The 13,121-nt window shown below is 41.4% G+C and overlaps 1 protein-coding gene across 1 annotated transcript; it reads right to left on the bottom strand.

The window, feature by feature from the left end:
- Positions 1 to 1,682: 1,682 nt before the first annotated feature.
- Positions 1,683 to 12,673, bottom strand: LOC106561541 (TBC1 domain family member 15). Its single transcript, XM_014125611.3, has 17 exons — positions 12,560 to 12,673; positions 11,057 to 11,155; positions 10,905 to 10,979; positions 10,352 to 10,511; positions 9,546 to 9,753; positions 6,215 to 6,317; positions 5,814 to 6,026; positions 5,370 to 5,498; positions 4,969 to 5,072; positions 4,620 to 4,714; positions 4,083 to 4,199; positions 3,756 to 3,856; positions 3,504 to 3,603; positions 3,122 to 3,219; positions 2,805 to 2,921; positions 2,584 to 2,670; positions 1,683 to 2,464 (listed from the first exon to the last, which is right to left on the bottom strand). Exons 1-17 carry the CDS (start codon positions 12,581 to 12,583, stop codon positions 2,261 to 2,263), a joined length of 2,034 nt encoding a protein of 677 aa, XP_013981086.1. The 5' UTR covers positions 12,584 to 12,673; the 3' UTR covers positions 1,683 to 2,260.
- Between the last annotated feature and the right edge of the window lie 448 nt (positions 12,674 to 13,121).

Genomic DNA, 13,121 nt, shown 5'->3' on the forward strand with positions numbered 1-13,121 from the left:
ATTGGATTAACTAATATTGTGTATCATCACACCGAAACTGATGAGACTGGGTGTGTTTGGCTTCCCAACAAATTGTGCTGTCCATTCTGAATAATCCGACTTTTTATGCCCGTTCAGTCACTATCAACCCCAATGTTTACAGATAGGTGAGTAAGCACCTGTCAGTCAACACAAAGCAGCCTGAGACTCTTCTTTAATGAAAACCCAGGGAGATGACAGATAAATAAATCATAGTTGTGGGCAATAAGCTATCGGCTGACTGAGGCAATTTCCTGTGGGACAGGAAATGAAAGAGCGTTGGGAGACAGGAGCCGAGGCCGGGGTGCTGCTGCTTTGTTCTAACTGCCTGCCCATTATGAGCAGATCGTTGTGATAGGCAGGCTACCTCCACCTCACTCGTCCCATTCTCTCCCAGTCTGAGACCCTCATTCTATGTCTGAGACATCTCCAAATGTCTTCCATCAAAGACACAGGCATCGCTGTGAACTGTCATCAAGGCTGAAGAACGTCACGTCCTGACGTCTATCAGACTTGAAAGGGCGAAATGCCACTTGGAAGCTGTGCATGGCCTGCATTTTAAGTGGAATTATGGGGGAAGACGTGGGTTAGACTGATACTTCAAGCAGCAGTGAAATGACTCACAGTGTGACATTTCTGCACAACTTCCTGAATGACTGGAAGAAGTCATTTGAATAAAAAAGGGCGTATACCATATAAATATTGGAGACAAAGGCTAATGCAGATTGCTGACATTACGGAAAACTGCAACAAAAAAATCCAACAGGTTAAGGTTTTCTGGCAACACAACAAGAACACAAAAGCTATATCCCCATGTGAATTAGGACGATGCCGAAAGTGACAGGAAACAGTTCTTGTAAATACCGATCTGTTGTCAGTGCACACACTAAAAAGAGTATTTCAAAACAGTAGAAATACATCCTATTCTTAATAATTTAGTGTGTACATAATTTACTGTACATTCATTTTAACTGAACTATTCATTTTCAAGGGAAGATGGAGACGTATTCTTAATCCGAGGTCAAGTGCATTATCGAACGATGAGATGACAAATGTGTAGCCAAATCACTAAAAAGAGTATTTCAAAACAGTAGAAATAGATCCTATTCTTAATAATTTGGCTAAGAAAGTTGGGAAATGACAAAATAAGCAACAGGATCAGTCACATATTCAACAGGATAGATTGAAATAAATCTTACAAGGATTGCTTTTATTGCCTTAAGTAAGTCACAACTCAATAGGTTCTAAAGAACTCACTACTGTTTTCTTCCTGGGCCAGATACAGACAGTCCACTATTCAACATGTTGGAAAACAAGCAAAACATAGTATTAAGAAATTATGGTATAAACAATCAACAAAATTGTAATATCATTGATATTTTAGAGCCCAAAAATCAGGTTAAGTTTTTGCCAAATATGGTCAAAGGAAGTCTTACAGGAAAACGTTACGTACAAGTGATGTGGATGGACCGGACCCAACCTTGCTCAAATAGTATTTTTGGGCCACGTCTCCGAGGTGGGACCTGATCCTTCTATTCAAGAGGCTATCAATACGGTACCAGATACATATGAAATGAGAGTTAAAAGAAATCTTTCATCACTAGGAAACGGTCAAATCTTATGGACCTAAATAAATGCATTAGTACTGGAGTTTGAGTACACAATCAAAGGCTATATTTTTATTTTAATTCACTGAGTAACAAGGACATGTTGGTTGTTGTTTTGTTCTAAATATTTTAATCTTCAAAAGTGTCTTATTATGAGAGCGTCAAGAAAACACATATTGTACAGCCTTTTGTCATTTACTACCAAATTAATATTCGGACAAACCTTAACTCTGTAGGCCTATCCTTAACTTTTCAAATTTGAATCAATAAACATTGAAATCCCAGGACTAGATTTTAATACTTGTGTGCATGACTCAGGAAAAGGTTATAGTTTAAATAAAAAACAGCACATTATTACTTTACTATGCAAACTCACCTTTCCGTCTTTACAAAATATCCTTAGCAAGGATTGAAGGAATGACTGACCATTTCAATGAAAGACAATATGGTACAAGAAATTACAAAAACAATACAATTTGAAAATTTTATATCATTTTTACATTCTTTTCTCGTCAAATTTCTTCTTATAGGTACTTGATAAACTGGTTTCTGTTACCAACTTATCCAATAACTGAATCCAAAATACTCTTTCTGGTATGTGGACATTGCAAAGTCTGTGTGAATGATATTGTTCACTATGATATGAAGGAAACTTTGCAGCCGTTGTGAGTAGGGGGTTCTCTGTAATGTCTGTTGTGACCATTGGAGAAGTCCTCCTGTCTCTGTGTGGGTCTGGGGGACTGAGGAGAATCAAGAGTCCCAAACTCCCTCCCTTCTAATCTGGGAAATTCGCTTTCTGTGTTGAATCCCAGGATCTCACTTATTGAATGAGGCAAATCCTGAAAGGAAATGAAATAAGAAAATGTAGATTACATACAACCAATATGTAATTATGAATCTGCAGTTTGTTGACTTAATTGAAAGTATAAATAAATAGCAATCCTTGAACATACTGTACCTTACAACTTCTGATCTGCATACAAATAGCCTCTGATTTCTGAAGGATTTCTTCAATGTCCAGCTTCATTGATAGGTCATTGATGTGCTGTGATAACATACAAAACAATGACATTTAAAACTAAATAACTTAGAAAACACTCCAAACAACCCACCTTGAAAATATGTCTGATTAAAAAAAAACTGACAAACCAGTTGAAACTTCCAAATAACAGCTGTTACCTTGAGGATTTCATTGAAGCCGTAGTTTTCCTCCATGATTTTCCTTTTCTCTGAGTCTAGGATGGCACAGCACACCAGCAGATGGAAGTTTTGGCAGGGCAGGCCAGTCCATATGACCTGAGCAGAACCAGGAAGTCTTATTAACAAGATCCATCAGAATACATAAAGATAAACCATGAAGTCAAAAAGAAAAGTAATAAAAGCATCAACTTGAATCATTAAATAAATCTCATAAGCGCGAGACTGACAGATTGACTTCCCCCTAAATTACAAGGGAGACACTTACGCTGATAGGTCGATGGATGAACAGCACTCACCTCCCACAGACGAAGGACATCTGGATAACTGAGCTCCCTCTTGAAGCGGATCAGTAACCACCGGAAACAGAAATACAGGTAACCTGAATCCTGTGACTCTGGAGGAACCAAAACAAAACAATGATGAGAAGAAATCAGATGGGACCAAGGATGTCAGTCGCTACTTCCTTTTTAAAGGTAGGTTGTTGTTTTTAACTTTAACTAAATTAAAACTATAAAATACTATTGGTATTGGTTGATAATCTGCATATTTGCTTTGTTTTCTTTTCAGGATTTGCCTCAATCTTTATGGCTTCATGCAAAATAAAAATGTATTATATACGTCTTTTATATTTTTGTAAGTTGCTCCTAAACAAGTGAATGTTTGAGGTGTGTTAGGTACCGAGGTAGTTCCAGAAGGCCAGGTCCAGCAGCCTCAACAGAGTACTGAGCTGGATCAGCTGAGTCTTCATGCCCTGCATCGGCTCTTCGAAGTTCTGGTGCTGCGCACGCACGCGCGTGCGCACACACACACACACACACACACACGTACGTTATGGTTGAGTCATACAAGGGTCACACTCAGGCATATCAAAGTTAACATTGACGAAACTAAACTAAAAGCAGCAGAGCAGAAGCTAATCTGAGTACTCACCATTTGATCCATGAAGGAGACTAAACACCAGAAGGCATCCACCTCGTTGTCCATCACATAGAGGATCGGGGAGAGGAGGTCACTCATACCCTGAACATAACCTGGAGACAAGTACAAGGAAACATTCCCACAACGTTAATTAAGGTGAACGTAACAAAAATTGCACTGATATGCAGTTATCAGCTCATGATTGCTGTTACCACAGGTAAATTACAATAATTTCTTAATAAGGGACATCGATTGCATCTATGCCAATCAGATGACCTTTTCATTCACATATAAATGATGATCTCTGCTGCACATCTTGGCAATAATGCTATAACTTACCCAGATCAAAATCATACATGCAGTACGTCATCAAGACGTCATGTAGTAACACCAGGCCTGGGTTGTCTATGCCTTCATAGAACCTGTTGGTTCTGTCTGTTCTGTTCACGTCCTTCTCTGAGAAGACAACACATTCACAGATGATAAATAAAGAACCATACTACGCCTAGTTCAGGAAAGGTACACCATGCTAAGGCAGTCATTACAGATGCATCCCTGAACAAAATGTATCTAAAAGTGCATTTAAAATCACAACACATTTAACAGTAAAAACAACGCAAGTGATGAAACAGACAAAAGCCAATAGGCTTAAAATGACTTAGATTTGTGTGCATTGGGTATATATTGTGAAATTGTTAGATACTACTTGTAGATATTACTGCATTGTCGGAACTAGAAGCACAAGCATTACACCTGCAATAACATCTGCTAAACACATGTATGTGACCTATAACATTTGATTTGAAATGAATCATCAACAACTCTCCTAAGACAGCAGGGTAGGCAGCAGGGTAGGCTGCAGGGTAGACATATTACCTATCAGGCTCCTGCAGTCTCTTAACCTGGAGTTTCTCCTTTCCTGCTCCTCACTCACCGACTTCCACTGGAGCTTCATCCTGAAGTACTCATCCCTTATTCACCAGGGGGAAGCAAGAGAGTGAAGAGAATATCTTCAGAATTACATTTTACTTTGCTGATATTTCACAATCACATATGGCTCTGCTGGTTAACAAAGGAAAATGTCAACAAAGACCTTATGACCTTCATGGTAAGAACAGCCACTTTGATGGTAATGAAACCGCTCAAAATCTGCATTTGGCTATTCCTGTCTTATAAGAAAAACATGTCAGTTTTATACATGTCTGTCTTGGTAAAGCACACATACGTTTTCCTCCTCTGTTGGCCTTTCCTCTCGTCATAGGTGCTGTCCCAGGTGTAATACCCCAGCAGAAACTTCCAGGCCTCTTTCCTCACCGCATGGCACAAGCCCTGCAGGATCAGCACAATATTGACAGGAATCACTTTACAGACATACCCAGAATTTGTATGGATAGTTAGTTACCGCACTAATGTATATAGAAGGTCAGTTTGGCGGACACACATTAAGCCTAGCCCTGGGCTAAACAGCATGTTCAACAGAGATTCTCCATTTAAAGTGCCTTTTAGTCCCGTACTAGGCTTATTCTGTGTCTGGGAAACTGTCCCAGAGAGTTTGGCTGGAGATTTACTAGAGAAGGTGCTTCATCATTCTGGTAATTTTACAAATCCCCTCAAAACTCAACGTACGCCTTTGAATATGATTTTCTTGAGTTGAGGGACATTTTTCACCCTTCCTTCCTGGTCCTGGTGCTTAGCCCAGTCCTCTGCAGACAGTGGCTCCCTCCGTGTTACCTCTGGCCTGGCGCCCAGGTCCATCTGAGATAGACAGAACAGAACGCCAACCAATAAGACCATGCACTCTTCTGCACTGTAACCACGTTAAAAGACAAACCCCAGCTGAAGACCAGACACCTATTGTGCCAGCAGCCGTTATCATTACACCCTGCATCCAGCTGCTGGCTTGCCTCGGAAGATAAAGCCATAGTCAGACCAGGGGATCCCCTACTCACTAATCACATCAGATGTAGTGTACGTACATACAGCAACGTCCAGGTGCAAGACACAAGTAAAGTCATAAAATAAAGATAATGTAGACATAGAATGCTCCCGTAGTTTTTATGTACTACTCACCCTGGTGATAACCTCAAAGCCAGGTTCCTCCTGCTGGTTGATCTCCAGGCCAGGGATGACCTCTCCCAGTCCCAGGATGTCCAGGTCAGCTACCTCCTCATGGGGCTGCCGCTGCTGCTGCTCCAGCTCAGGGCCGCGGAACGCATCAAATATGTAGTTGGTGACCTTGGAGAAGCCGCCCAACGTCGTCACATAGGAATCCTTCTTCAGCTTCTGTTGGGGAAACAGGGTCCAAATAATTAGGCAACCAAACTGAGATAAAACAGAGATGTACTACCTCAATTTATCTAATAACAAAAACTAAATTCTGTGCAAACCGTTTTGCTACAGTAAGTTTTTTTCCATACAGGTAAGTGCCATTCGTATAACAGGTATATGCACAACACATAGTAGCCCCTTACAGTAACAAGGCCGTAGTTGTTGTCGTCCAGAAGGTTCTCGAAGGACTGAGAGAGAGCTCGGTTGGGAGTGCTGACCAGCAGGCAGGTTTCATCATCTGGAGCCCTGAAAACATGAGGAAATAGAGAATTAAAAAAATATATGTATTTGTCGTCATCAGCCTATAAGTAGAGATCCATCCCTATCAAGTGAGCTCTATTTCAGTTAAAGGCATTCTATATGAGGGGAGGGACAGAACATATACCCTATACCTCAAAAACGTGAGTGATTGATGAGGGATTTCTTTGTCATGCAAAGCCTCAATATTATTCAAATTCACGTCAATTAATAAAGGATTAATCATACAAAAATAAGATATACAATGTGAGACAAGGCATGGTACAGGATGTGATGTCATTCATCTCCTGTTTTCAGTTCTAACCAGACGCCTGGCTGAAAATGGCCGGCCGGCACTTAATCCAAACAATTTCATTATGAAAAGCCACGATAAGAACTTTAATAACAGCTATCTGCTCTGACTGCGATAGAGGAGCACAGTGCCTCTATATAGGGGGAATTATCTGTTGTGATATTTGCCTCAAACAGAAAACCAGACTGTTTCATGAGAAGAAACTGCCCGCTAACCCCAACATCAGTCAGTCAGACAGAAGAGGGACCAGGAGAGGGAAACCAAGTGTTTGCTATACACCTTATGCAAATCACTAGAATTAGCATATAGATAAGAAACACCATGAAAAGTCCAACAGTGTTTCAACTGATAAAAAACCAAAACATTGTCAGAGCAAAAAGAGGAAAAACACAGGTAGCTTAAGCAATTGTACCTACCAATTAACCCCTGGTGTAATGGTGGGCATTGCTACAAGAGGTCATTTTGGCATTTATCCCTCAAAATCAAATCACATTTTATTGGTCACATACACTCACAACAACATCTGCTAACCATGTGAATTGAAATGCTTATGCTTCTAGATTCGACCATGAAGCAGTATCTAACAGGTAATATCTAACAATTCCACAACAAAACCTAATACACACAATCTAGTAAAGGAATGGAATGAGAATATATACATATAAATATATGGATGAGCAGTGACAGAGTGGCTAAGATGGAATAGATAGTAAAGAATAGAGAGTGAAGGATACAGTATACATATATGAGTAATGCGAGATATGTAAACATTATTAAAGTGTCATTATTAAAGTGACTAGTGATCCATTTATTAAAGTGGCCAATGATGTCAAGTCTGTATGTTGGCAGCAGCCTCTCTGTGTTAGTGATGGCTGTTTAACAATCTGATGGCCTTAAGATTGAAAAACAGCTTCTATCTCTCTGTCCCAGCTTTGATGCACCTGTACTGACCTCGCCTTCTGGATAGAAGCGGGGTGAACAGGCAGTGGCTCAGGTGATTATTGTCCTTGATGATCTTTTTGGCCTTCCTGTGACATCGGGTGGTGTAGGTGTCCTGGAGGGCAGGTAGTTTGCCCCCGGTGATGCGTTGTGCAGACCTCACTACCCTCTGGAGAGCCTTGCGGTTGTTTGCGGTGCAGTTGCCGTACCAGGCGGTGATACAGCCCAACAGGATGCTCTCAATTGTGCACCTGTAAAAGTTAGTGAGGGTTTTTTTCGGTGACAAGACAATTTTTTTCAGCATCCTGAGGTTGAAGAGGCACTGTTGCGCCTTCTTCACCATACTGTCTGTGTGCGTGGACCATTTCAGTTTGTCGGTGATATGAACACTGAGTCCACCTTCTCCACTACTGTCCCGTCGATGTGGATAGGGGGGTGCTCCCTTTTCTGTTTCCTGAAGTCCACAATCATGTCTTTTGTTTTGTCAACATTGAGTGAGAGGTTATTTTCCTGACACCACACTCCAAGGGCCCTCACCTCCTCCCTGTAGGCCGTCTCTTCGTTGTTGGTAATCAAGCCTACCACTGTAGGGTCGTCTGCAAACTTGATTATTGAGTTGGAGGCGTGCATGGCCACGCAGTCATGGGTGAACAGGGAGTACAGGAGAGGGCTGAGAACGCACCCTTGTGGGACACCAGTGTTGAGGATCAGCGGAGTGGAGAGGTTGTTTCCTACATTCACCACCTGAGGGGGTGGCCCGTCAGGAAGTCCAGGACCCAGTTGCACAGGGCAGGGTCAAGACCCAGGGTCTCAAGCTTAATGATGAGTTTGGAGGGTACTATGGTGTTGAATGCTGAGCTGTAGTCAATGAATAGCATTCTTACATAGGTATTCCTCTTGTCCAGATGGGCTAGGGCAGTGTGATGGCGAATGCATTGTCTGTGGACCTATTGAGGCGGTAATCAAACTGAAGTGGGTCTAGGGTGACAGGTAGGGTGGAGGTGATCTGATCCTTGACTAGTCTCTCAAAGCACTTCATGATGACAGAAGTGAGTGCTACGGGGCGATTGTCATTTAGTTCAGTTACCTTTGCTTTCTTGGGAACAGGAACAATGGTGGCCATCTTGAAGCATGTGGGGACAACAGACTGGGATAGGGATTGGTTGAATATGTCCGTAAACACACCAGCCAGCTGGTATGCTCATGCTCTGAGGACGCGGCTAGGGATGCCGTCTGGGCCGGCAGTCTTGCAAGGGTTAACACATTTAAATGTGTTACTCATGTTGGCCACAGAGGAGAGCCCACAGTCTTTGGTAGCGGTCCGCGTCGGTGGCACTGGATTGTCCTCAAAGCGCGCAAAGAAGTTGTTTCATTTGTCTGGCAGCAAGACGTCAACGTCCGCGACAGGGCTGGTTTTCTTTTTGTAATCCAGTCTAAGAAAGTCTCACAAATAGGATTGATGCTACTGTATAACTACTGTTTTCTTAGACTGTCTGTAAACATACACACTCATACAGTGTCTTTATACTGAGTCATTGTCCACACTGTCACTCATTCACTGTCCTTTGGAGTAGTAATAAAGAACATAATCAACCTGTGATTCAAATGGGCTCAGAAGCTCCCTCTTCTGGTGATTCACTACGGTAACGTTACCTGGCCTACATAACATTGTCAGAGATCATTTAGCATCCACGATTCCACTTAGAAACAAAATTGTACTCCTGCAATAACCACGGTAAAGGATGGAATCAGAATACATCAACGTCTGATCCTTGTTCCTCTCTAGGTCTCTTCTTTCTAACAACTTTTCACTGACCACGTCTGCTCCTGCTGGCTCTTTGGCTATTTGGTGTCTACTATATAGCACTTTGTGACAACTGCTGATAAATCAATTTGATTGATTAATCGTCAAACCACTATTTTCCATTTCAGAGCCAGTTGGACCATGCAGACTAGTTTAGCAGACCAGACACTGAGAGACTCACTCTGTGATTATGATGTATCTCCTCAGGCAGTCAAGGAAGCCTTCACTACCCCCCTGGTGGAAGTGGAGGGATGGCAGTGAGGTGGGTGGCTCCTTCATTCCGAACACCAGGCGGGACCAGCCCTCCTCCTTCACTGTGATAGACCTCAAGTCCCACACACTGAAGGTGAAGGACCACTTGCTTTTCTCATGCGTGTGGTTCAATGCACCTGGAAGAAAGCAAAGGAATGAATCCACAGTTTCATTCTGACCTTATCTGTTAAGTCAACATGCAATTCAAACTAGGTTTTATATAAGGGGGATATACAAGAAACACATTTCAATGACATCCTGAAATATCACAGCTTTCAGCCAATCAGTATTCAGGGCTTGAACCACAGTTTATAATTGTAAATAATGTATGAGTGTTGGGGTATGACCCTGGCCATCTGTTATAAAAAATAATAATAATAATAATAACAGTGCTGCCTGATTTGCTTAATATAAGGAATTTGAAATGATTTATACTTTTACTTTTGATACTTAAGTATATTTAAAACCAAATGCTTTTGGACTTTTACTCGAGTAGTGGTTTACTGAGTGACTCACTATTATAGGACAAATATAAGCAAACCCCAAATTACTTTAATATCATATCAATCCCACTTCACACTACTTAGTCAACTTCTGCTGTAAATTAACTCATGTGTTGAGTGAATAAGTCTGAACGAAGCCTCAGCAACAAAGCTCACGTTACATGTAGGATGTATTGCATTCCATCCGTGGTACCGGGCGAGCTACAACGAATGCACCCAATTGTCCACCCACCCTCTCCGTTGGAGCAGGGTTTCCTCTTGGGAAAGGAGACTGCGTTGATCATGTCCCACTCGGTCTCGTAGCTCTGCTGCTGCTCCAGCACCACGGCCTGCTGAGGTGATGACCTCTCTTCCCCAGGACAATAGGCCCACTCCATCACTGAGCTGGAATCCTGGGGGAATGGAATGGATTTGCCTCGTTAATAACATGATTCAAGCCTTTACATATCATTATCATTCAAATTCTAGAATCTTAAAACAGATGTGTGAAAGGTGCTGCTAACTGTTGGAGTTCTGGAATTTGCTGAATCGTAAAGAATGTTAATGGAATAGTTATTGAAAGGCGGCTGTTTGTGAAGCCTACCCCTTTCAGCCATTGTTGAAAACTTTGACAAATACACACAAATCTTCTATAAAGACGCATCAGATAATACCCTTAATACTTGTGATCTGAAACGCATTACCGGTTTTCCATCCAATTTACATGGTGGTAAATGTACACTGCTGCTGAACAACTGGGTAGCATTTCAGTGAGTAAAACATTTTTAAAAAGAAAAATGTCAAACCTTGCCAGCACAGAGCATGTTGGATGGATCAACAGTGTCCTCCAAGGGTTTGTATTCCACCATGATTTCACCATCCTGGTAATCATTAAAAACACAATAAGCAATCATGCAACCAGCAATTAAATATTATAAATACAATCAACAACTGATACCTTATCAATAATCCGTAGGAACCCAGAAACAAGCAGATCTTGCTCTTCACTGTCTTCAGTATTTGCGTGAATGAAAACACCTTCATGTTCAAATAACACCTGAAGAAAAAGACAATACAGCAGGAATATGAATAGGTGACATTATTTCCAAACAGCTTATATTGCCTTAAAAGCCTACCATTGACATTCTACATGTTATTCTTCCTCAGTATAACTAAGAATATTGGCCAACAACAGTTGGCAGTGGTGTAAAGTACTCAATTAAAAATACATCTTAAGTAGTTTTTTGGGGTATCTGTACTTTACTGTTCATATTTTTGACAACTTTTACTTCACTACATTCCTGAAGAAAATAATGTACTTTTTACTCCATACATTTTTCCTGACACCCAAAAGAACTTGTTACATTTTGAATGCTTAGCAGGACAGGAAAATGTTTCAATTCACGCATTTATCAAGAGAACATCCCGATAAGGCACGAGGGGGTGTGGTATATGGCCAATATATCATGACTAAGGGTTGTGTCCGAGCACTCCGCGGAGTTGTGCATAAGAACAGCCCTTAGCCGTGGTATATTGGCCATATACCACACCCCCTCGTGCCTTATTGCTTAAATAATGTCAGTGTTGGAGTGTGACCCTGGCCATCTGTAAATATAAAAAACAAGAAAATGCTGCTGCCTGGTTTGCTTAATAAGGAATTTTAAATGATTTATACTTTTACTTTTGATACTTAAGTATATTTATATCCAAATAATTTTACTCAAGTAGTTTCTTTACTTTTACTCAAGTATGACAATTGGGTCATTTTTCCACCACTGTCTAGCAGTATAGTAACACGTTACATCCAAGTGCACTTGCCAACTACAACAACGAGACAGTTGGATACGGATGTCCACTGAAACATCATTATTGACGTTTGCGTTCATTGGTCAGTTAGGCTCTCATGTGACAGAGAGGTAGCGATCTCAGAAAGAACAGTGCGGTATAAGATGTACTACTAAGAGCAATTTCGAAAACCAGTCATTTTAGTGGGAGGGTAGCTAGATGGCTAGCTAGGGAATCCATAACTGAACTAAATAGCCAGCCAGTTTAGCTAACAAGCTACTGTAACTAGTTAGTGTTATAGACCAGCAATGAGCTAGCTAGGTAACGTTAGTAAGATGCTAATTGAGCAAACACTCGGCCGATTAATTTATGTTTTTTGCAACTTGAAACCGGAAACTAATAGTACAACACAGGCGAGGTCATAAATTCAACTACCGAGATATATTGATATGTTTTCGTGGCATTATGGGCGGTAAGCCAGCTAACGTTACGCTAGCTAGCTAGCTAGCAAGAAAGAAAGAAAAACAGTTGATGGAAACCACCAACAGTGGGGAAGATCAAGCGTCTGTATCAACGGACTCTACTCCATCCAGTTATATTCACATTTATTGATAGATACATCTAAATACGAAAAAACTGACGCAAAGATATTCCACAAGTTGTGCATTTTCAGTACCTTGGGAGGAGTATCAGCCGACATATCGCCTATTATCACTTACGAGGACCTAGCACAGCTCACGTGCCTGACAGCTTCCACAACAACAGTGACAAGTCATCTTCCGCATTTCCGTAGCAGCGCAGGCGCAGTTGGCTAGGGTGTTACCACGCAGACGGAATTCCCAAATAAGGGACCATCTAAAAAGTGCCCGTTTTGTTCTGGATTTTCTTGATTAGATGGAGAGGCAGGTGCATTGAATATAGCCTGTACCCCAGAGAGAGCCGTGGGAATATAAAGCTCTGGTTTACCCTAAACCAAGGGGGGCTGGTGGGAGGAGCTATAGGAGGTTGAGTTCATTGTAATGGCTGGAATGGGAAAACATTGAACATATCAAACATATGGAAACCACATGTTTGACTCTGTTCCATGTATTCCAGCCATTACAATGAGCCAGTCTTCATATAGCTCCTCCCACCAGCCGCCACTGCCTTAAACTTGGTCACAGTCACAACCATTGGCCATAAAATGGTCAAATCCTGTAAAGTGTTGGATATGTCAAGGAACAGGACCATGTTGCTAA

Source organism: Salmo salar, chromosome 10 (assembly GCF_965601325.2).
Source record: "Salmo salar chromosome 10, fSalSal1, whole genome shotgun sequence".
Lineage (NCBI taxonomy): Eukaryota > Metazoa > Chordata > Actinopteri > Salmoniformes > Salmonidae > Salmo > Salmo salar.

What these genes read in the sequence shown, in the direction of transcription:
- LOC106561541 (XM_014125611.3), bottom strand. Translation starts at nt 12,583, where the DNA reads ATGTCGGCTGATACTCCTCCCAAG. An exon ending in ACATGCTCTGTGCTGGCAAG is followed by an intron (nt 10,512 to 10,904) that starts GTTTGACATTTT and finishes CCATTCCCCCAG; the next exon opens with GATTCCAGCTCAGTGATGGA. An exon ending in AGACTGCAGGAGCCTGATAG is followed by an intron (nt 4,200 to 4,619) that starts GTAATATGTCTA and finishes TTGTCTTCTCAG; the next exon opens with AGAAGGACGTGAACAGAACA.